At 40.1% G+C, this 24,560-nt stretch overlaps 2 protein-coding genes and 1 non-coding gene across 14 annotated transcripts in view; 1 reads left to right on the top strand and 2 right to left on the bottom strand.

Annotated features, from left to right (window-relative positions):
• IMMT (inner membrane mitochondrial protein) overlaps positions 1 to 18,512 on the top strand; it is a 41,310-nt gene extending 22,798 nt beyond the window's left edge. For 5 of the 10 annotated variants that reach the window (XM_042981903.1, XM_042981900.1, XM_042981899.1 and 2 more), the window contains 10 exons: positions 596 to 732; positions 3,200 to 3,303; positions 4,791 to 4,926; positions 5,418 to 5,547; positions 10,371 to 10,385; positions 11,700 to 11,923; positions 13,579 to 13,710; positions 14,440 to 14,569; positions 15,571 to 16,180; positions 18,374 to 18,512. In XM_042981903.1, coding sequence (XP_042837837.1) covers positions 596 to 732; positions 3,200 to 3,303; positions 4,791 to 4,926; positions 5,418 to 5,547; positions 10,371 to 10,385; positions 11,700 to 11,923; positions 13,579 to 13,710; positions 14,440 to 14,569; positions 15,571 to 16,180; positions 18,374 to 18,464 — 1,709 coding nt within the window. In that variant the 3' untranslated portion in view covers positions 18,465 to 18,512. Of the gene's footprint in view, positions 1 to 595; positions 733 to 3,199; positions 3,304 to 4,790; positions 4,927 to 5,417; positions 5,548 to 10,370; positions 10,386 to 11,699; positions 11,924 to 13,578; positions 13,711 to 14,439; positions 14,570 to 15,570; positions 16,946 to 18,373 lie in introns of those variants that run through there. The other 5 variants (XM_007082304.3, XM_007082303.3, XM_007082308.2 and 2 more) reach the window with 3 other exon arrangements.
• Positions 18,513 to 20,263: 1,751 nt separating this feature from the next.
• PTCD3 (pentatricopeptide repeat domain 3) overlaps positions 20,264 to 24,560 on the bottom strand; it is a 29,541-nt gene continuing 25,244 nt past the window's right edge. For all 3 annotated transcript variants that reach the window (XM_042981895.1, XM_007082300.3, XM_042981896.1), the window contains 4 exons: positions 24,200 to 24,348; positions 22,770 to 22,811; positions 22,205 to 22,363; positions 20,264 to 21,929 (listed from right to left, as the gene is read on the bottom strand). In XM_042981895.1, the coding sequence (XP_042837829.1) occupies positions 21,857 to 21,929; positions 22,205 to 22,363; positions 22,770 to 22,811; positions 24,200 to 24,348 (423 nt within the window). In that variant the 3' untranslated portion in view covers positions 20,264 to 21,856. The remainder of the gene's footprint in view (positions 21,930 to 22,204; positions 22,364 to 22,769; positions 22,812 to 24,199; positions 24,349 to 24,560) is intronic.
• On the bottom strand, positions 23,208 to 23,344 carry LOC122237545. Its single transcript, XR_006216147.1, has one exon. It is a non-coding gene; the product is annotated as a small nucleolar RNA SNORD94 (small nucleolar RNA).

Below are 24,560 nucleotides of genomic sequence, written 5' to 3'. Positions count from 1 at the left end.
CTTTTTTATTTGCATGTTTTCTTGTCTTTTTCTTTTTCTTGTGTGTCTGTCATGTGTATGTGTGTACGTGTGTGTATATATACATAACTTGCTAGGAGTATCCTTTCCTCCTGAGTAGATGAAGTGGGTACGTCTTTTTCCCTGTGGTTCTATAAGATCATTATTTACTTTATTTTTTTTTATAAGATCATTATTTAAACTTAAAAATGCTGGTGGTTATACTAAATTTATAGCCTCTGATAGCTAAAAGGGGCTATAGTGTCCTAAACTTTGTTCCTCCTTTTTGAAGTATATGCTAGCTGCCTTTAAGCATTTTTTTTCCTTAAAAAATCCCCAAACACTTTTTATTTTGAAAAAATTCAGTTCTACATAAAAGTAAAAATAGTATAATGAACCCCCATAGGTGTTTCCACCAGATTTGGTAATTACTAATATTTTACCATACTTTCAAATGAAACTGATTCTCTCAGTCTGTATGTTATTTTTGTTTTTTACATTTTTGGGGAAAGCAATGGAAGGCTCAGTAGGATTGGCAGGGAAGTTTAAAGTTATTTAGGAAGGAGGGATTTGTTTTCTAACGGTTTTTGTATTTCAGCGGTAGCTAAGAGCTTAGAAGATGCTCTGAGCCAAACTGCTCGCATCACTCAACAGGCCATCATAGCCCAGAATGCCGCGGTGCAGGCCGTCAGCGCACACGCCAGCATATTGAAGGCAGCCATGGACAATTCTGAGGTGAGCCAGAGAATGAGTAGACTTGTGGTATTTAAGACTGATTTTTCTACCATGGGCTTTCTCTCACTAAGTGAAGACTGTCTAGGGTAATTGTTATTTTTAAATAAACAAGGCAGGGGGCGCCTGGGTGGCTCAGTCGGTTGAGCATCCGACTTCAGCTCAGGTCACGATCTTGCGGTCTGTGAGTTCGAGCCCCGCGTCAGGCTTTGGGCTGATGGCTCAGAGCCTGGAGCCTGCTTCTGATTCTGTGTCTCCCTCTCTCTGCCCCTCCCCCATTCATGCTCTGTCTCTCTCTGTCTCAAAAATAAATAAATGTTAAAAAAAAAAAATTTAAATAAGGCAGGAAAAAACCTTTAAGTGTTGTTTTTAATGAATTTTATATAAAGCTTTACATCACGACAGTGATATGGTACAAGAATTAGGTCAGATTTTTTGCTTTCATACATTAACAGTGCTTGAATTTGTTGTGTTTTTTTGCTTTAAAATTGCCAACCACTTTTTAAATAAACTTTTTATTTTGAGATACTTTTAGATGGATGCATAGTTGTAAGAAATAGTACAGAGATCCCATGTACCCCAAAATACCAGCTATTTTATTTTTTTTATTTTCTTTAATATTTTTTATTAAAAAAAAATTTTTTTTTAAGTTTATTTATTTTGAGAGACAGAGCACAAGCAGAGGAGGGGCTGAGGGAGAGACAGAATCTAAAGCAGACTCCGCACCATCAGCACAGAGCCCGATGTGGGGCCTGAACCCACGAACTGTGAGATCATGACCTGAGCCGAGATCAAGAGTCGGACATTTAACCGACTGTGCCACCAAGGCGCCCATAGTATCAGCTATTTTAAATGCTTATGCTGATTATTTAATTTACACTGAACACTTCAGAGAATAATTACATTAATTTAAAAATATAATACTGGGACTTAATAAATTTCTTTTATAATTATATTCAGTTATTTGGTATATAAAAAACGTATTCTGACACCAGGTTATTTAAAGAGTAAAAATAAATATGTAAGCTATGAATCTCAGGGATCAGGATCATGTACAATCAGTGAAGTTTCTTTGCCACTAGAACTGTGTGCTTAAAAAATTTAAACAGACTTCGTGTTATTTTATTCCTATGTACATACATAACAAAAAGTTAAATTAGAGCTCTGATGTAAACAGCCAGAAATTACAACCTTTAAAACTTAAAAGAAAATTCTGGTTTATTCAAAGTCCAAGAAAAAAATGTAAATTTCAGTCCGAATTCAATCAGGAAAGTGGAAACCACACAGAGAATGCCTAATATTTTGGTTATACAGGTGTGGGAAGGCTGGATGTTGTATGATAATCAGGAAGTTGGGTTTGAGCCCAAGTGTACTGGTATCTTTCAGAAGGACACTTACTGGAAGTTTTAAATGCCCATGGTATTTACTTTGGTGGAAGGCTACATAAGAGAGTATTTCCTCCTCCCAGTGAACACATAATATATAGTGCATGTGAATTAGATAATATGAAATCTATTGAAATCAAGATTTTACAACTAAAGGGCATTTTATATTAGTGGTTAACTAGATTAGGGAGTATTAGCTGGTGTTAACAAAATAATCAGAAACATGTATGAACGCAAGTTTTGAAATGTTAATAGATTCCAACTTCTGTTTCGCCCAATAAAAAACCTGCAAGTGCACAAGGACTCTTACTGAATTGCTTTCTTAAAGCAGTGTTTGGAAACCGTTGGATTTGGCTTGATGGTGGGGGAGTCTGGTATCTATTCTACAGAGCAGCTTATGCTTGGACCTCTAGACGGGTTTTTAAGATTTTTGTGTGTGTGTGTGTATGTGTGTGTATATATATATACACTTATATCTATTTAATTTCATAAAATGTTAATTACATATACATATGTAATTACATTATATACATAATTACATTATATATATATGTAATTAACATTTTATGAAATTCAGCCTAAGGGGGAGTGGGTTTGACAATAATTTTCACTTTACAAATTACAGAGGGTATTTAGGATAATGTTTTGGAGGAATAAGGACTCTACAAGTGTGTCAACTTTCTACTTAAACTGTGATTTTGGTAGACCTGCAGTGAAGGAAATTTTAAGTATTGGTGCTTCGTTGCAGAATAATTTAATCAGCAAATAATTTATGAAGTTACTGTTCTTATTAACCTTTTCTGCTTCATTTCTCCTTTGGAGAATCTAATAAAAATATCATCTCTTCTTAGAAAATGCTTATATGCACGAGAACACAGTCTTACAGTTTTGGTGGTTGCTGTTGATGAGGGTCTTGGACTTCTTTGATCCTAACCATGAACTTTAGATTAAGAGATCCTGCTCTGATGAAATATTATATATAGGTTTTTACCATTGAATTTAATATCCTTGTTTCTAAATTTAGCCACATTGGCCTATCCTAGGTCAGTAAAAGCAGTTATTCACATTTTATACGTTTTGTTTAGGTTGCAGGTGAGAAGAAGGCGGCTCAGTGGCGCACGGTGGAGGGTGCATTGAAAGAGCGCAGAAAGGCAGTCGACGAGGCTGCTGATGCCCTTCTCAAAGCCAAGTAATTACTCATGGACTTTAACAAGTAATTAGGGCCTCCTGGTGGCTTTCTTTGGGCTGGGTTTTCTTTGTACTGTCTGTATAGAAAGAGAAGGCAGAGAGACCCTTCCCTCCCTTCACCTGTCCTTGATCTGTATTGGTTATCAGGAACACAGAGCCTGAAAAAGGAAAGAGGGAATAAAATATAAGTAGGCCAAAGTAAATTTAGCCATGACCTATATAAAGGATCTTGTATAAAAAGCAGTTTTTCTTTAGATTATTGCTTGGGTGATGTAGCTCTACAGATTTCCTGAGAGCCTACCATAATTTCAAGATTTTTCAGGGGTGGTTTGGACGGTTTTATCAGAATCTTTTTTTTTTTTTTTTAATTTTTTTTTCAACGTTTTTTTATTTATTTGTGGGACAGAGAGAGACAGAGCATGAACGGGGGAGGGACAGAGAGAGAGGGAGACACAGAATCGGAAACAGGCTCCAGGCTCTGAGCCATCAGCCCAGAGCCTGACGTGGGGCTCGAACTCACGGACCGTGAGATCGTGACCTGGCTGAAGTCGGACGCTTAACCGACTACGCCACCCAGGCGCCCCCGGTTTTATCAGAATCTTGACAGTATGTTACAATCTCTTTGCCTTAACTAAAGTAGGAAGCAGTAGGTCTATAATAGGTCTAGTTTTATGCCACCTTGGGCTTGATTCCTGGAAGTTGGCTAAAACTAGGTCAAGCATTCCAAGTATACGATCCACCTCTCATTATGGAAACTTACATTTGACAAAAAGTTCTTAACAACATTTTGGGATCGTGGTCATTCAAAATGATGCTGTCATTTTTAACAAAATATTATCGATGGAGAAAGAGAAGCCTTCTAGTAAAGCCAGAATATCTTTTAGGAGACTTAAGACATTATGCTCATATCACTCGACCATGAGTCGGGGCTCTTGAGTTCTGTGTTTTGTGGTGGGTAGGCCACAGATCATCCAGTTTGTGGAACATTTTGAATCATGATAGCTCCCTGAGACCCAGCTTTTGCTCAGTGAGCTCTTTGGCCTCCTCCCTTGCTGCTGTCTTCCTTAAGCTCTCATTGGCAGGGGAATCAGCCTAATCCCTGGAAAAGCTGCTGTTTATTGAGTGCACCTGTGCCAGGTTCTTGTCATCAGTTAGTTTTAATTCCCTCAGAAAGGTGAGCAACAGAGGAGAGGCTGATCTGGAGTGGAATCCAGGTTTGTCTGGTTCTGAAGCCTGTGTGTTTCCCTCTGTACCACGCTGCTTCTCTGGTTCACCTTAGTAAATCTGGCTTCTGACCAAGCTGTTTTCAGTTGTTTTGTAAGGAAAGCTTCTTTGCGTATATTTGTTATGAAAACGCATTCGGTAATTTCTTTCAAATTGTATTTTTTTCATAGACTTTTTAACAGTTATGTTATATTGACATCACAGTCTTTGATAAAGTTGGTAAGAAATAATACTAGATCTTTGTTATGCTTTATTGATTTCCAGAGAAGAGCTAGAGAAGATGAAAGGTGCAATTGAAAATGCAAAGAAAGAAGAGGTTGCTGGGGCCAAATCTCATATCACTGCTGCAGAGGGGAAACTTCACAACATGATAGTTGATCTGGATAATGTGGTCCAAAAGGTGGGTTTCTTCGGTCTTTCACAGCATTTCAACATTTTTAAATATAATCCTTTAGTCAAAGGATTTGAAGAATTCAGGAAAATAATAAGATTCCTATCTCTCTCCCTTTTCCCCTGTGAAGAATATTGTTACTGGTTTTAAAAACTTACTTGGAATGTCCATTATAGTGATATTTTTTATAATAGGCAGCATTTTTGGTCATGATTATTAAATGAAAATTTTCAGATCTTCTGCCTTCATTTATGTAGTCTATATGGGTTGTTTCCTGTGACCCAGAGAAGGAGGGACAGGGGGATAGTAAGTTGGAAAGGCGCCTGTCCATAGTATTTGAATAGAATTACAAGGCTTATGTTCCTTTGAGCTTTAGTGTTCTCTCTGTTATTTACATATTCCCGGCCATTGTGTAAATAATGTAAATATACTTTATCTTTCTTTGGATGCTTATGGTATTTTGTCTTCACTTTAACCACATACATCTTGTATTTATTTAGGTCCAAGCAGCTCAGTCTGAGGCTAAGGTTGTGTCTCAGTATCATGAGCTCGTGGTCCAAGCCCGGGATGACTTTAAACGAGAACTGGACAGTATTACTCCAGAAGTCTTGCCAGGGTGGAAAGGGATGAGTAAGTACAACTGAACTGTTGTTGATACTTTTCTGTGTTTGTTTTATTTTTTTATAGTTTTTTTAAAAGTTTATTCATTTTGAGAGTGAGCAGGGGAGGGGTAGAGAGAGAGGGAATCTCAAGCAGGCCCCACACTGTTGCACGGAGCCCAATGCAGGGCTCAAACTCATAAACCGTGAGATCATGACTCGAGCCAAAACCAAGTGTTGGATGTTCAACCGACTGAGCCATTCATGTGCCTCACTGTTTTTGTTTTTTAATAGCTGTTTGACTAAACTTGCTTCAGCCCCATTCGTCTAATCCAAACCCCTGTGGTATGCATATCTTGTGCGGTGTACAGTATGGTGTTTGCCACATTTTATTTCATTCAGAGCCGTGGTAGGTGACACACTTGTGACAGTATTCCATGGTTTTAGTCATGGTAGACATAAGTTCCAGCCAGCGTGTAATTCTATAACCCATGATTCTGCTACTCAGGAAAAAGGAAAAAAAAGTTTAGGATCCAAGTAAGTGAGAGTGGCATTATAACCTTAAATCTATTAGAATATTATATATATGTAAAATTATTCAAAGCCTTTGGTACTTTACAGATATTAGTAATGAATAACTCATGGCACTCCTTATGACTGCTTGTGTGACAACGTTATGGTTGAAAGTTCACATGGTGAAAGGAAATCATCTGTATGACTGTCCACTTACAAATAGACTGCAGGGAAGTGTGATGGTTAAGCAGTTATACAGAGTGACTGCAAAGAATAGTCAGGTGTCCCTGAAGTGCTCTAAGAGTACTAATCACAGAATTTAGCAGTCTCAACCAGATCAAAATACTCTTTAAATGCTAGCGTCTGTTAGAAGCTAAACATCCGGTAGGAACTGAACTGGTAGGTAGGCCTCTCGGGGCTGAAGGTGACCAGTTTGCATCAGCTGGTCTGTGGAGCTAAGGTAATCAAGACCGTTGTGGGAGTTTCAGCTGCGTAACGCCCAGCCAGGGAGATGTAAGGGCAAGAAGCAGAGTCAAAGCTGTTAACAAATAACTCAGACAGTTAAGTGTTTTGAATGCAGTTGACACATTTAAGAGGGAGATTCAGACTCTTGTCAAAGAAAATCAAAAAAGATTTGTAAGAGGATGAAATGGAGAAACACAGTTCATTCTGGGGACAGTGAATCTTATTTGTACATGGTTGTTTAATCTGAGTAGCAGCTGGCAAAATGGGCAGTGTGGGCAGTCTGTCCTTGAGCAGGCTCGGTTAAGCCACGTCTGCACCATTTCCTTCATCGGAATTTCCCAAGGGCTGTGCTTTATTGAGGTTACAGCTGAAATAGTTGTCACCACCCCAGAGACCTTTCCTGACCATCTTCCTCCAGAAGTCACCCTACCACATCACCTTATTTTATCTTTTTTTTAAGATTTTATTTTTAAGTACTCTCCATGCCCAATATGGGGTTCAGACTCACAGTTCGAAGATGAAGAGTCACATACTCCATGGACTGAGCCAGCCAGACACCCCAATTATCCTTTTGAAATTCTTTTCATTGTTTTTGGTGTTTGTTGCATATCTCTGTCCATGAGGTGTGAGCTGCTTGGCAAAAAATGGGACATTGGTGGCTAGTTGGGGAGCCTCGGTGGGCTGCAGTAGATGAAATCAGGTTGGAAGGCGGGACAGGGTCTGCCTGTGGAGAGTTAGTAGTGAATGCATTCTCTCATCTAAACTACTTGTCTGTGTACTTCCCACTAGGTTAAAGGCTACTGATTTTTCCATGATAACCTCTAGAGTTGCTAACTATAAAAATTCTTTTGCTGATTTTGAAAATGCCCATTATAAACCATGAAAATAGTAAAGCAGTCGTTCTCAACCCGGGGCATTTTTGCCTGCCATAGGACATTTGGCAGTGTCTGAAGACATTTTTGTTTGTAATATTAGGGAGGTGCTACTGACATCCAGTAGGTAGAGGGCAGAGATGCTGCGGATCATCCTGCAATGCACAGAATAGCCCCTCGAAACAAACAGTCGTTTGGTCTGGAATGTCAGTAGTACCAAAGTTGAGAAACTTGGCATTAAAGAAAACGTATCCTATAAAAAGTGAAAGACCCCTGCAGTGCAGTTTCCGACCGTGTGCGTGCGCACGTAATCTCAATCTCGTTCTTTTACTAATCTTAAAAATAGATTACACATTCACATGATACAAAATTTGAAAAGTACAAATGGCATCTGGTGACATTTCCCTTACCCCCCATTCCCATAGCCACAGTTTTCTTCCCAGTGTAACTGATTTCGTGTGTAGTCCTGGAGATAGTTTATTATTTCACAGTTACCCCAGCTATTAATAAATATCCTCACCTCTGAAATCTGAATTCATTTAAGACTTATACACCAGGCTCCTTAGTAATGGTTTATGTTGTCACTTATTTTGCTCTTAATTTGTGTTATTTCACTAAGTTATAAATGTCCTGTTGATACTCCTTTATTTATTTTTTTTCTTCTCTGTAGCTGAGCACAGTGTTAAACATAAAATAACTAACATTATTGAGCATTATTTTATATATAGCACTGTGTTCTAAGTGCTTCACATGTATTTAAAATTCGTAACAGCCCTGGGGTGCCTGGGTGGCTCAGTTGGTTAAGCATCCAACTATTGATTTTGGCTCAGGTCAGGATCCCAGTGTTGTGGGATCAAGCCCCATGTCTGGCTGAGCATGAAGCCTGCTTGAGATTCTCTCCTCCTCTGCCCCTCTCCTGTATCTTGTGTGTGCTCTCTCTAAAAATAAAAAGTAAAAAAAAGTAAAACTTATAACACCCCTATGAGGTAAAGTTGTGTTGCTATGCCATATTTATAGATGGGAAAGCCAAGACACAGGTTAAAGTAATTTGCCCAAGGTTGGGAATAGAGCCAAGATTTCACTCTTACCATTAGCCTCCCTGTTCTCTGCCTGACTGATTTGTACTGGTAGTATAGGACCCCCTTTTAGGCTTTTGAGAAGAGAAATGATTTGATTGTAATGAAGAAAATTAACTTGTATGAGATTGAGGGTGTAGGAAGGGACGTCTAAGGGCAAGGAAACTAATTAAAAACTGCTACAGTTATCGTAAGGGCAGAGTGATAGGGGTTGCCTGTTGTGTGTACCAGGGGCACTGAAGATGAAGAATAGGAAGAAACTTAGAAGTCACCATTTAGCATTTGATTTGTTGAACCATAATTTACAGTATCTAGTGAAATTCAGAATGTATATTCTCCCTGATCCAGCTGGTCAACTCCTAGGTATGTGCTCGGGAAGACACACGGGTGCATAAGGAGACTCATAAAAATTTTCATAGGAGCCCTGTTTGTAAGAGCAGAAAAATCAGAAACTGCTAAATGTGCCTTCCATGTGGCAGTATAAATGAATAAACCAAAACTCTCTCACACATAAACGTTAAGAAAACAAGTTGCAGAAGAATATGTAGAGTAGGACACCACTTACATGAAGCTTGAGAACATGCAAAACAACACTACTCATTGTTTTAGGATGCATACATCCGTGAAGTATGACAAAATGAACGATACACATCATATTCAGTTAGTGGATACCACGGTGCGGGGAGGGAGGAGGAGCCCTTAGGAGGAGGGTGGGTGGGTGTTGTCAGGATGGGAAGATTGAGTGCAGGTTGTAGATTGTATCCCAGGGACATTTCCTTTATTGCTGAGGACTAGTATATATTGTCATACTCATGTGCCTTCTTGGGACTGACAGCTTTTTCCATCCTTGCCAGTTTTTCCTCCTACAGCATTGGGACAGATTGGTTTTGGTTTAATACCAGACTAAGTAGTTGCCTTTTAGAGCCATTTTGGATGAAAAAATACCTGTTTTTGAACTTTTTGAATCCAGGGGTCATACCCATGATGTTAAGAAGCTCATGCTGAGAAGCAGGAGACTGGCTGCAGCTCCCCTTTCCTGTCACGTGTCCTCAAGGTGGGGCCTGTGATCCTGGTGGGGAGCATCATCCAAATTATTTAGAATGTTATCTTTTTCTTCCTTACCATCAAATCAGTCAGTCATAGTTCTTAGCTTAATTTGCACAGGCTAAATGCATATTTAATGTGAATTCACTGTTTTTAAGCTTCCAAAGAAGAAACAGTAGCTTCGTAAGTATTTGAAATGTTAGGGGAGGCCTGGTATTGAGAACAGAGTCTGGCCTGGGACATAGTGAAATACTCTATGAACTAGTGTAAATGAGGAGAATAAATAAGAATTGTAGTCTCTGTGTAAAAACTAAGTTTTAGATTGCTCTAGCAAAACTAGAGATGACCCTGAAAACCAAAGCTACTTTTAATATGAATGACTCCTATTTTATAAAATGTTAGAATTTACCTTGATTTATATTGTTCTATATCCTTTTAGGTTTTAGGAAATAAACTCTATTGTTTTGCTTTCTAATATTAAAATACGCTTTTTTTGGGACGCCTGGGTGGCTCAGTCGGTTAAGCATCTGTTGATGTAGCTCAGGTCATGATCTCATGGTTCGTGAGTTCGAGCCCTGTCTTGGGGTCCGCACTGTGAGTGTGGAGCCTGCTTAGGATTCTCTCTCTCTCCTTCTCTCTCTGCCCTTCCCCCACTCGTGCCCTCTTTCTCTCTCAAAATAAGTAAATAAAAAGATGCCTATCCCTACACTTTAATGTTGCATGGTAGGTTTGATGGGAATCTTTCTTAGAATAGAATAGAATAAAAATAAAATAGACTTTTTGTACTACTAGTTCCTGGTTCCTTGTTTTTTTTTTGCAGCTTCCTACTTAATAACTGAAACATGTACATTCTTTTTTCAAACTGTTCTTCTTTTCCTTTGTAGGTATTTCTGACCTAGGTGAGTAATTATGCGTGTTTTATGTTTAAAGTCTTTTGACTCTTAAAATACTGAAGTTTTTTTTGTTTGCTTATGATTTTTTATACTAAAGCATCTAAATTTATAATGTAGAATTACGTTGCAAGTGATAAATCTGATTTGGATATATTTTTGGCATCCGTGTGCTCTCAGGAACGAAAATGTTTCACCAATTGGAAACCTGTTGTATGTATGTGTGTGTATATATATGTGTGTGTATTTTTTTTTTAAGTTTTCATTTTGTAAAATTTCAAACATTAGAAAGTAGGAAGAAAGCTATGATAAACTCCCAATAGATCCACCTTCAGTAATTATCAGCACTTGGCTAGTTTTTGTCATTTATTTCCCCAGCTTATGTTGAAGCAGATCCCAAATATATCCTTTTCAGTTGTAAATACTTTCTGTATGTTTAAAAAAAAACAATCACTGTACCATTATCACACCTAAAACAATAATTCCTTAATATCATCAAATATTTAGTGTTCAAATATCCCATTTTGTAGAATGAATTTTTGTAGCTGTTTTATTTGAATCCGTACCCAAAGGAGCTATACATGTTGAATTTAGTCAATAAATCTCTGAACCCTTTGTTTTTTGCCTCTCTGTTGCTCTTGTTGTGGAGTCATTTATTATGTAGTATTTCCCTCATTCTGTATTTTGCTGTCAAAGTTGTAACTCTGAACCCATAGTAACATATCAGAATACTTGTGGAAGGTGAGATTTGAAAACAAAACACATGCTTAAGCCTAAATGAGGATCTCTGGGCGTGTGTTCTTTTGAGAAAGCTCTACAAGGGATTCTGGTGGACAGTCTGGCTGCTGATCATTGTCCTAGGTAATACCTCTGTTTAGGAAGAGGCACAAAAACTCTTACTAGGGAAGAGTCAGAATTCGAATCTGAATTTTAGCAGAAAAGAATATTAGGATGCCTATTATGACTGATCATAGTTATGCATGAATGAAAGTATAGAACTGATTATATATGTAAACTGTCTTTAGAGGCAAAATTATAATGAATTATAAAGCCTATTTATAATTAGTTCAATTAATTTGGGTTCCTGGAAAAGATTATATACATGAAGGCTCAACTAAATTACTTTGCTTGGGATTGAAGATGCCTTAGTTGGACACAAGCTATGAATTTCTGATGGCAGTGGAGAATCTAAATCTGTCTTCAAATGTTAGCTACCCTTTGGTTTCTTTACAGCTGTTAAATTGTTATCAGTTGAAGCAAGTTACCTTGTAGATGTGTAATTTTGGTGAAATCATTAACATTTTAATGTTGTTTTCTATTTAGCCGACAAGCTGTCTACCGATGATCTGAACTCCCTGATTGCTCATGCACATCGCCGCATTGACCAACTAAACAGAGAGCTAGCAGAACAGAAGGCCACAGAGAAGCAGCACATTGCATTAGCCCTGGAAAAACAAAAGCTGGAAGAAAAGCGGGCATTTGACTCTGCGGTGGCAAAAGCGTTAGAACATCACAGAAGTGAGATACAGGCTGAACAGGACAGAAAGGTAGAGGAAATGAGAAATTTAAAGTGAATCTACTTGATTATCTGCTTCTAGAGATAATACCAACAGTCCCGACTTTAAAATATTAGATGTAAGTCATGCCAGCTGCCTCTTGAATGGAGCTTTGGCCCTTGTTCTAGCCTGAACTTCTAGGGAAGGATTGTTGGAGCAGCGTTCCTTTATGTTGAGCAGATGCAGAAGTGTAAGAAAGTAACAAGCCCTTGGTATCCAGGATTATCTACTTTATCTTTCCCCCTGTGGAGCCTGTCCCCTAAAGCACCACGGAAAGACTCTCTGTTGGGTTCTGAAGGTATTTTTTCCCCGCCAGTGTTTTGGTTAAGAATGGATGCAACAGCTCCTCTAGTTTTCTGTCTGGGTACATCATGTGTTAGATAGGTGTCTGCGGGTTGATTCGGGAACCTAGGTACCCATCCTCCCTTCCTGTCCTCTCAGCTGCACAGTTGAGCACTGCTTCCTCTGTGAAGTGCTTTCTTCCCTAGTCTGTTAGGATACCACAAGCTCCTGGCCTTTGTCCCACCTTGCTGGCCATTCCTTGGACCCCTTCTTTGCTCAGATTCCCCAATATTGGCATGTGCTGGCCTTGGTTCTGAAACCTTTTATCTGTCTAAACTATCTCCAAGTGCTCTTATCTAGTCCTGTGACTTGGAAGTTTAAATCCTGTCACTTAGTTCTAAGCTTGGATGTCATGCTGTCAGTAAGGCTTCTCCTATTTCTTCAATGTAGAGTCTCTGTATTACTTTTTCTCATACTGCCTTATTTTTAAAAAAGAAGTATCACAGTCTGAGATGCCCATTTTGTTTACTTCTTACTGTCTGATTGCTTCATTGAAATGTACATTGTATGAGAACTAAAAGTTTGTGTGTCTTGAACACCATCGTATCCAAGGATATAGTAGGCACTGCCTGGCACAGGGTTGGCACTTTATAAATATCTATGCACTGATTGGATTTACTTAATGTTGTGTCTAGGAAAAAAGTAAGTTATGAATTCCAGGTAATCAGTACTAAATAATTTGTAATACGGCCAATTGTTAGGCAAGACATGATAGGCTTTTCATATTTTTGTTTTGATCTGGGCTCTCTTGTGAATCTAAATTCATAGTAAAGTAAGCAGTTTCAGAGCAGTGTTCTTTGTTTAGGAGAAATTGTAGAGTAAGTACCAGATATTAATCAATTTATTAATTTTCTTAATACTTCACTCTAGGCATTATTCCTAGATGAAAAAATGGACACTTGAGAAGATGAATTCCCCAATTATTGTGATGAAGCTGTGTTTGATCCCAAGTCTTTGTAGTTATTTTTTCCAAAATAACTTTGAGGATTTGTTAATCCTCAAAGGAGTGTGTGATTCAGGAAATGACAGTGTTTACCTTGCATAAGAGGCAGCTTGATCATTTGGGAGAAACAGATTTTGGGGCAGAAAGACACCTGTTTGGAATCTGATTTTTGCCATAGCTGAGTGAGTCCCCTTCCAGCATTCAGCTCTGATCGATGTCAGAGAAGTCAGGGATGTTAGCCGCATGCTTGGTACATTGTAGAGGTTCAGGACATGGAAGCTGCCATCATCATTGCTACTAGTCTTTTTTTCTAAGAGCAAATGTGGAGAAATGAGAAGTAATCATTCTTGTGGTTTCACAGGTAGAGGAAGTCAGAGATGCCATGGAGAATGAAATGAGAACCCAGCTTCGCCGACAGGCTGCTGCCCACACTGATCACTTACGCGATGTCCTTAGGGTACAAGAACAGGAACTCAAATATGAATATGAACAGGTGGGGACCTGTTACAGCGCATCAGCTCCCTTCAGCCTCCTCTCCTCTTCATGTCCTCTGTGTGTCCTTCCCTCTGAGGGTATGGAAGAATGGGGAAAGAATGCGAATGGTACCCAGCCTTGGTGCAGTGGGGCTTTTGTATTTTGCAACACTGCTCCTTTTTACATAAAGATGTACCTGTGTGTAATTGATCAGATGTGTTTTGTATCTATGTCCTAGTCATTTGGAGCCTTCAAGTTTTAGGGAGCGTTGGTACAGTGAGTTTCAAAAATGCAGATAATACTTGACACACAGATCTCCTGCTTTATTTCCACAATCTCCTGTGGGTTATGTAGCAGCACTCAGATGTTTATTTCTGAGGAAACTTCCCAGAGAGGTTAAGTTTGGAAATCACAGCAAATCTATTACATTGGGGGGCAGTGCAGTTACTTTACTTTCTAAAGTTAGTATTTTCTCACTTTTTAATTGCTTTCTTCTCCTGGTCTACTTCCTCTGATACAAAGTTCTGTCAGTAAATTTGTAGGGAATTACATACATCAACTATGAGTTGTAGGAAATTTTTGAAATCTTACACATAATATAGGAGTTTCATGAGAAATGTTTTGAGATTTTGAAAGGCCCTCTTTGCTTTTGGAGGTAGCATTTGGTGGTAGACTTTAGGGTCCCAGTGACTGACATGCATTGAAGTAGCATCACTTTCTTCTGTACACTGTTTGTGTTTTATTTCAGGACCTGTCTGAGAAACTCGCTGAACAGGAATTACAGTTTCGTCGCCTCAGTCAAGAGCAAATTGACAACTTTACTCTGGATATAAACACTGCCTATGCTAGACTAAGAGGAATCGAACAGGCTGTTCAGAGTGAGCACATGGGCCTCTTATATTTTATTCAGTCCAACTTCTTTGTTAGGACAATGGGTTACATGCGTCAGCATTAGGACATAAAGATGCTGTGAAGTCATTCTATTAAATTTTATTCATTTCTGAGAAAATTAGCCCAGGTTTAGTAAGTTTGGAACATAGGGTGTTTATGAGAGGAAATTAAAAAGAATCTAAAAATTAAATCTAAATACTTGAAGATTTACTGTGTGTCAGACTGGAGATCGCCGTTTACGAGGCAGGTTACCCAGCACACTTTGGTTATGTCTTATGTGCCCTGAGTGGAGCAAAAGGTCAGCGTATCCCCACGCTTGCTGTCCAGGCCTGTTTGGAAGTGGTTATTTGCTGATTCCACCCACCAAACGGACAGTAGTTATTCTGAGGCTTCAGCGTGGCACACTGAAAGGGAAATGTTCTGACAGAATGTTGATAAAATGGGTTTTTTTGGGGGGTGTTATAGAGCCATCTTTGTCAGATAAGTATAAAAATAAATACCTAGGAAGTTGCAAGATTCAAGATCACGTAGTCCATTAAGTTTACTCGAAGTCTTCCATTCTTTGCAGGAAGTTTCTGATGGCCTTAGCATAAATAAGTCTTAGCCTAATTTAAATGTTTTTTTCCTCAAACATTCTAAAATAATTATCCTTGAATCAGATACTGTGTGTTTTTCTGGATGTCACAGTAAGAGGGGAGAGACTCTCTTGTGCTTGTGCACATACATCCTTCCAGTTTTCTCCATGGCTTGACTAAAAAGTTAGGTTTACCGTGTTGCCTCATGAAGAGGCTGACTTCCTCGGAAAGAACATGCCAGAAATAAGTGTCAGGTGGGGTTGGAAGAGGCTCTCTCTGGCCCTATCATTTACCGTGTGGATTTAGCCTGTTGAGGGTGCAGGTACATCTACATCAGTTCTCTGCAGGTATGGGAAGGACATTTAGTCAGATGGAGAGAAAAATGTGTTTCTTTGCCTGTTTTTTCTTTGTAGGTCATGCAGTTGCTGAGGAGGAGGCCAGAAAAGCCCACCAACTGTGGCTCTCGGTGGAGGCATTAAAGTACAGCATGAAGACCGCGTCTGCAGACCTGCCCACTGTTCCACTGGGTAGTGCAGTTGAGGCCATCAGAGTCAACTGTTCTGATAGTGAATTTGCCCAAGCTTTAACTGCAGCTATCCCTCCAGAGTCCCTGACCCGTGGGGTATACAGCGAAGAGACCCTTAGAGTCCGTTTCTATGCTGTTCAAAAACTGGCCCGAAGGGTAGCAATGATTGATGAAACCAGAAATAGCTTATACCAGTACTTCCTCTCCTACTTGCAGTCCTTGCTCTTATTCCCACCTCAGCAACTGAAGCCACCAGCGGAGCTCTGCCCTGAGGACATAAACACGTTTAAATTACTGTCCTATGCCTCCTATTGCATTGAGCATGGTGATCTGGAGCTGGCAGCAAAGTTTGTCAACCAGCTGAAAGGGGAGTCCCGACGAGTGGCCCAGGACTGGCTGAAGGAGGCCCGAATGACCCTAGAAACCAAACAGATAGTGGAAATCCTGACAGCATACGCCAGCGCCGTAGGAATAGGAACCACTCAAGTGCAGCAAGAGTAAGGTCTAGGAAGAGTTTTGTAAAGTCTTATTTTACGTGAATGGGAATCAGCGATATATGAAGGGTTTGCAACAGGGTCCCAGAATTGTCTAGAAAGGAGCAGGTTATAAGTACTGTTCTAAATGTTAACACCTGTTGCATTTATATTATTTCCACTTGCTATCATGTCAGTGAACTCCAGGAGTAATTTCTTTGCAACTTGTGTAACATTTTCCGTTTTTCAGGTTTTACTGATTAGGCTCGTGAGCCATTCAAAAATAATGTTTGTGATCCCTATTACTATTGATTTTGCCCTTGGAGCAAACTGAATAAAACAAAAAGATGAAAACTGAGTAGCATATCCCTTTTCAAGAAGTGCCATTTCTAGTTTGCTGTATGTGCAGAAAACTTTTTTGAGAAGCGGCAACAGCAGAAGTAGGAAGTCCTGGGCACTCAGTTTCCAGGCCGTGAATTGGGTTCCAAAAGTGCAAGGTCTGTTTTTGGCTTTGAAGGTTCTGGTGAACTGAGTCCTACTCAAACTCAAGACTGACGTACAAGCCAAAATGCCAATATATTTACAATGGGAGACATGGCATTCTGGTGATTACAAGGCACCAGAAGTAGTATGTATCTGAAACTTTTAAGGTGCTACAAGAAAAAGTTGTCTTTTCTCTTGGGAACGAATATATACACACCCGTGTGTGTACATTAAACACTTTTCAAACCACTGCTTATTAGCCCCTTTCTACAGGTGATGTACTGTTTTCTGATCTGTTTCCTATTAATAAGTTTCTTTTCTACTCACAAATTTCAGCAGTCCTCAAAACAGGTCACAGCTCTCAGTTCTGAAACACTGGTAATTGACCTTGTTCCTTTCTGGTACTTGGACTGAATATGTCTTCTTTGAAGTGGGGGTGGTGAGTCTGGAATCTTAAAAGGGATTGAATAATTTTGTGGTATACTTAAACTGGATTGCCATAAAAACCCAGAGAACTTTTAGTTCACATCTCTGAAGCTTAAGACGACTGCCATACGGGGTAAACATTAACAAATCCCTAACTTTTGATTTTTTATTCCTTGACAACACTGTCAAAATTTTTTTCGTAATTATTTTTTGTGGGGGTTTATGTGTTCACAGACTGAGGAGGCACTTTTATCTGAGCAAAGTATCTGCAGATCATAGAGGAGGAAGGAGAGATGAATTTTTATATTTCTGCGGGTAAATGCCAGACCCTGAATTTGGATTGTTACATTAACTTTGCATGGCACTTGCCCTTTGGTTTGCGGATATTTTGGTCCCATTTTGGCCTCGGTTGATAATGCTATTCATTATGTTCCTCCTAAGTAGATTCTTAATTTCTGCAGTTACGGTGAGCTGATTTTTACCAGAGGATAATGAGGCTGTTCTTAAATTCAGCCTTCCTTCCCCTTTGGAATGGCATGAAATTGCAAAATACATTAACTTGTAAAGCTGACTTACCTGTTTGTCATAGTAAAGGTATTTGTAATTTATACAGTAGGTAAAATACTACCAATTATAAGGAAATCTAAATTTCTGTAGGAGCCCAGAAATAACTCTCATCAGATGGGATTATCTGAACTCCTAGGAATACTGATTGGTTCATTTTAGGTCTGCAAATCAAAATAAGACCACTGGCTTTCAAATTTTAGTAGTTCCATTAGCAAACCTCCTTACCTCCACTGCATATTGGAAAACAGTATGTTGAAAGGGGACTCTTGACCTGGCCTGGATTTTCTTCTTGTGCCTAGTAAGACTCGGCAATGCTTCAAGTGAAAAGGGCCTTTACTTGGGTTCTCAGTTCTTCAAGGAGGTAGAATCCAAAGGAACAAGATTGGGAGGTGGATATAGCCCTGGGCAGAGGGCAGGGCCACTCACTTTAGCATGTTTCATTTAAACTCTAAATCTCTGCCACTTTGGACTTGATCATGTGAAGCAAATCATTATTTGTCTTCCATTATCAATTTTTAGCCTTATATTGGGTTACCTTATTGCCTCACTCTTGAGTGTGATAGGATAGCATCCCTCAGCATTTTAAACTTTCTCCAGGTACATTAAAACTCTGGTCTTTGCTTTAAAATTGTTTTTTAGTTTCAAAATAATGTAACAAATTAAAATGCAGTTTTAGACCACCTTTTTAAGGCACATGGTCTATTGCTTAGCATTAATATAAATCCTCTGCTCTCTTAACAGGTTCTGGAAAAAAGCAGCCTCCAAGTCCCAAATGAGTTGTCCCATCAGTTTTAAAGTAACTTGCTTGAACTCAGTGCAGAAGAACAGATAATTTGAGTTATACATAAATGGGAAATAAAAAGAATTATCAGGCAAATCACTCTTCATCAGGTCCAGTGGTCACCATTTCCCCGAACCAAAGCTCAGCTTCCCTGGTTTGGCCCCCCTGATGCATTTAGGGGTCCTGAGGTCAGCAGGAGAACCTAAGAATGGATGGGGGATGGAGAGAAAGAGGGTTTACTTGGCCACTCTACCATTGCGTATGGGTAGGTGATGTGGTTTCACTGCCTTCTAAGTTCAAGCTAGCTGTATGGACACTGCCCCGGATCTTTAGGAAGAGGAAGGAGTTCTGGAGGGGTTATGAGGCAAGAGCCAGCGGAGAAGTGCCATTGTTGTAAGAACAAATCCCACTGTCACTGGTGGCAAAGTTTAGGTTTCCCTGGGAATAAATTCTATCAAGACTTTGATTCCTCTTGGACATTCTTGGTTTAAGAGGTTGAAATCCTGCTGAGCTGTGTAAATTCTTGGGCTTGATCTGTAGTAGTCCCAAATTGTCTAAGTCCATAGCTGTGTGGATCAGATGGACAGTGTTTTTACAGTTAGGCTGCTTCGTGGGCCTGGCTGGACATTCCTTCACTACCCAGACCCTGTGCACCTCCTATTTTGGCCATTCTATTAACACATTGCCTCTCATCAACCAAATCAAAAACTTTCCTTTGGTAAATTGCCACTCTGCCTCTAAAGACCTGATCTAAAGGAGTCTATAAACTTGCCCTGAACTTCCTTGCTCCTACTGACGGCTATCTCAGAAATATCCTATTTCAATGTTTTTAAACTTTATTACCAGCAGGAAAATAATTTACATCATGACCAGATAGACTTCTACATGTGTATCTACACATTTCTACTGCACTGTAAAATTTATCACAAAACAACTCTACTGCAGTGATGTACTTTGATTTTCTAATCCATTTCAGCATTCTAATCATCCACAAAATCAAACCCTGCAGTTTTAAAACCAACATAAGAGTACATCTTATCGCTAGTCTTCAGAGGTTTTGAACCCCTAATCTGCATTTCTAGTCTGCACACATTGGTGATATGAGGCAAAGTGGACAAGTTTATTCAGAGGTAACAGGACTCCTCCTTTGACCCTTGCCATTCCATGAGTCTTGATCCTAGTTCTTCTGATGTTTTGGTTTCTCCTGTTGTTGTTTTTTTGTTAGGTTACTGAAAAATAGTTAAACTGTCCTCAGTTCCCAATTTCCAAAAGCCTGTTTTCTGACCAACTTGGTTGCTTTATATGCCACTAATGCTCCAGCGCTTTTTAAAACTTGGTTCTTATTTATAACCCAAATCTTACATCTCGTACCATTTTGTTTAAAATGTTGAATTGAATTTTAAGTTATAATTTTTCCTATATAAAATGTCAACATCAGGGAAATGTTAAGACCTAGAAGAGTGGTCTTAAAAATGAGTTGTAGCATGTGACCAAGACACTACTCATTTTAATGCCTTTTAGGAATGCAGTACTTGAGTTGTATTACAAGTTTAGAGACAATCATAAGGAAGAGCAGACTACAAGTTGAAATGGAGAGCCAGACCAAAAGCAAAAATTGCTAGGTTATTTACTTCAGCATGGGGAAACATCTTTTACTATTAGAGGCTAATAGTTCACTAGTGTGTGAATAAACATCTAAAAATGAGAGAATGGAGGGGCACCTGAGTGGCTCAGTTGGATAAGCGTCTGACTTTGGCTCAGGGCATAATCTCATAGCTCATGAGTTTGAGTCTCACATTGGGCTCTGTGCTGACAGCTCAGAGCCTGGAGCCTACTTCAAATTCTGTGTCTCCGTCTTTCTCTGCCCCTTCTCTGCTCATGCTCTCTTTCAAAAATAAACATTAAAAAAAAAAATGGATACCAATCCTATAGGCCTAATTTTCTGAAAGTTTGAAGCAATCAAAACCACTTAAGTACACTGAAATCCATTACAAATTCAGATGACATCAGTCCAGATGGGACTCTGTCCCACCAACTCTAGTTGCCAAGCACTATGCTGAGGATTCAGTTGGGGCCTGGCAAGGGGAGAAGTACCACATTTATAAGGATTGCGATGAGCATTTGGCCATGCAGAGAGCCAGGCATCTGTAGGTGAGATGGGAAGGAGTTAACAGAAGCTTCCAGGAAGCCAGGTCTCCCTCGAAGTTGTAAACCAAGATCAAAGGCTAATCTGCTTTAATTGTCCTTTTGTTCATTTCCCTTGGTTTATCAAGAGTCTAATGGCACAATACACATGAATGCTTAAGTAGCTAATTTGTGTCATTCCCCTGCCTTCATTGTCCCTCGATTAGACGTCTTAAACTGAACATTCTAAGAGAACACATGAAACCATGCTTAGGTTTCTGAGAATGCAGGAGTAGGTCCAGGCTAGAGAGGATGCAGAATGGAGCTGGGAACAGACCTATACACACACAATATTGTAGCCCATCAGTGCCAACTCTGGCAGGGTAAGGATGAGGCTGCTCATCAGTGGGGAACTCATGGGGTCCCTCAGTAAATCTGGGACCAGGTATGAGCAAAGCAGCCTGTGGAAGCAGCCCTGGTGAAGATAAGGTTTGCTCTTGCAAACCAGGGTCCTGGCTGCTTCTGATACTGTTTCAAAGTCCCAGTGGTGAGACAAATGCTAGAAGTAGAGGTTTTTGACCAGCAATGATCACCAGCAATACAATCACATCAAGAAAACCTTCATTTCAGTCCTTTTTCATCACAAGTCCTCACTTTCGATGACTTTGAGTAGAGCCCAACTAAAGGTGCCAGCACACAGGGAAGAAAGGGAGATGAAGCACTCTTGTGCAAGTCCTATGGCTGGGGGAAAACAAAAGCCATGTAAAGTAATGGAAATATGTGCAAATACATTACTGGAGTTTATTTACAGCCTTCATTTCCCCATTTGTGCAGCCCTTTGCCATTGTTTAATTGTTTCGAAGATGCACGATTTTGCACCTCTTTGTATCCCTGATACTGGGATACTGACCCAGTATCAATGGTAATACGTACGCAAACCACCTTCAGACACGTCCTCTAAGACTGAGGAAGCACCAGCATCACAGCATCAGCCAACGGAGGCCAAGTCCACACCTGGGGAGGGCGAACCACACTGGAGAACAGTGTCAGGTTGGCTGACAAACACTGCAGGGACACAGAGCTTGTGCTGAAACCAGGAACTGTGTCCTCACAATGTGTCCGAAGAAACGAAAATGGTAGTGATGCTTTCGTTTAAGTGGTAGTAAACCTTGAATGGGTGGTATAGTAAGTATCAAATTAGGAATTTAAATCAGGCCATCCATGTTGTATTGACTGTTATTCAAAGTTCACCATCCGTACTCTCTTTACAATATGGTCAGTTCAGCTATGCTAGGTCACAGCTGCGGATTTGCCCACTTTCATTTGCCTTCACCGATGTCACTGTCGCTGTCACTGTCACTGGTCAGTGAAGTTAGGTCTCTCAGGGCTTCTCTGTGAGGAAAATAAACTGGAAGGTTACAACTGCAATTCAGTCTTGGGGGAGAGGGACTCTGCAGCTGCATTCAACTATAAGGACAAGGGAAAAGGTTCCAAGAGCCACATCTATAGGCCTCTGACTCCTATGACAAATAAAATAGCAGCTAAATTTACACACACTGACTTTGCAAAGAAGAAAATTCAGGAGGCAGAAAGCTATAAGCAGTGAACGGGTAGATGGACAGTCTGGTCTGTATCACTTTCCTTTATGGTATTGGTGCAGAACTTACTTTTGTTCCTGGCTGATTGCAAAGTCAGCCATCACTCTCTGGGCGAGGCCTTCACAGACAGGCAAGCTGAAGGCACTGGCCAGCTTCACTATCTCAATGGCCTGGGCAGGGTTGTTGGATGCTTTTGCACTGTCCATAAACTCATCCAGCAACTCATTTCTGTAAAAGAAAGGCAAAATGTCAACACTCCCCAACGAAACCCCTCAAAGATTTATGTGCAAAATCTACCATTTTATAAAGTTGAGTCATGAAATCCTCAACAGTAGTTCTGGAGGTAAAGTTACATGAAGCCTAACTTTAAAGAGCCAAAGGGATCATGAACATTGGTCCAGTATGCCATCACTGAGGATCTATTCGTTGTCTTGCCAGTGTGTTACAATCACTGAGCACAAATTAAAAACAGTGCTTGTTTCAGGATGCCCTAGATGGTGGGAGCAATTGTGCATTTTCTTGTCTATCAGAATGCTGAGGCAGGTGAAAAAATTCCAATTACCCCATGGTAAGAGTGAAGACCGTGCAGTTAATTCTAGGACGTACCCAGGCAGGTCTGTTAACTTCAACTTACCCAGGGATCTTATTATGCTTCCTGAAAAGCCCCAACATTTTCCTATTCAAGAGGAGACAGGAGCAAGATTATAAATGCAAGTAGAACACATGGCGATCCGATGACCATAGCTCTTCTCCTCCCAGTGCTAGCCCCTGAAGACATACGTCTGTGAGTTCTGCTCGCTCCCAGCCCTGTCTTCACATCAAAATCACCTTGGGTGCTTCAACTCCCTCCTCCAAACTTCACATATGTACATGTCAAGTTTCCCAGGCAAATGTGATCTGCCAGTGTTCAGAATTGCTGGGGTCTATCCTCTTCTAGAGGATCACTCCAGTCCACCCAGGGAAGGAATACATCCCGTGGGCAGCTGGAAGAGAGGGATGCAAGAGAGAATGATCTCTTTCCTCTCTTAAAATCCAGAATGAGGTCAGTGTCCTAGAATTATGTTGTGAAGAGCAGGCTCAGATTGAGGCATCAGTCTCCTGTAAGTGCTCACCAGCATCCTGCCACATGCAGGACAAAGGAGAAACACATACATTCAGCTCCCATGACTCAGCTGAGGTCCGTACCCCTGCGCCAATCATCATAGCCTGATTCGTAACGAGTGTCAACCTGAGTTAACAAACTTGACCACCGCGTGTGATTCACATTCCCAAGACCAGTGTAGGCAGTAAAGCCTTCCTTCACCAGCTTTTCCTGAACACAGTGAACGGCCACATTTTGGGCTGGCAATCCTATGTTCAAATTAAGTTACTCTCCCGTGTTGAAAAAGCCATACACATGTACTCCACTTACTGTTAGAATACACATTTCTCTCCAGAACAAAATGTAGCAACACCACCTAACTATGACCACTCCTACAAAGTATTCTTTTGTTGACTTCTCTGCTTTTGGAAAAAAGAACGCATGTAAAGTTTCCATCCACAAATACTAAAAATGAGTATGTGAATGAAGTGCTGATGAACACACAGAAGTGACACAGACCAAAGATGGTTCTAGTTAAGGCCATGTTTATAAATGCCAGTTTCCTGAAGTCCAAATGCACAACCTGCATTTTAAGCAGGGAGGTAGGGCCACTACACCCAAGTGAAACACTTGGATAAACCAAATGCCTAAAACGTTTCCAAAAATATTCTTTGATCACTCTATTTAAGTGAACAGACAAGTGACTTACTTGCCCGTGGATATAGAAAACAGGTCAGAAAGAGAAAATTAGCCCATTAAACCATGTCCTTTCTTAAATACACTGTATACACTTATACTGGTCTTCTTCCTAAAGTTCCCTTTTCAGCTGGTATTTGTAGTTCCCAGAGAAAACACAGTATGTAGAAAACTCATTTGTCTTCTGATTATACATCATACAGATGAGAAAAACTCTAGTGACCAGGGCAAATGTTCTCTGAGATCCAAGTACAAATGGCTTCTTATGCTTTTGGTTTTGTACTCACCAGGCTTCCTGGATCCTCCCTCCCCTTAAAAAGAGGACAGCTATATAGTTCAGAGCGTTGGCTGGCCAATCAGGAGCAGTCTGTCTGGCATCTTGGCTCTCATAAGTAGATCTGATATCGGCAGCACAGTCAGCAAACGCCACCTGAAGCTGAGAGGCTCTAAGAATCAGCAGAACTGCCTAACTGGTTTTATGAGAATCTTAAGTTCAGGAGACTCCACTGAAGCGTTAACATTTTTGAGCAATCCATTTTACCACTGGACCACATCACATGTATGGTACACAAGTAACAAAGTGAAGAAAAAAGAACGCACCCTGCCCTGCTCTGGGGTAAATAATTTGCAAATTGGCCACATCTTTCA

This window comes from Panthera tigris, chromosome A3 (genome assembly GCF_018350195.1).
Source record: "Panthera tigris isolate Pti1 chromosome A3, P.tigris_Pti1_mat1.1, whole genome shotgun sequence".
Taxonomy (NCBI): domain Eukaryota; kingdom Metazoa; phylum Chordata; class Mammalia; order Carnivora; family Felidae; genus Panthera; species Panthera tigris.
This window is presented reverse-complemented; position numbering and strand designations above follow the sequence as displayed.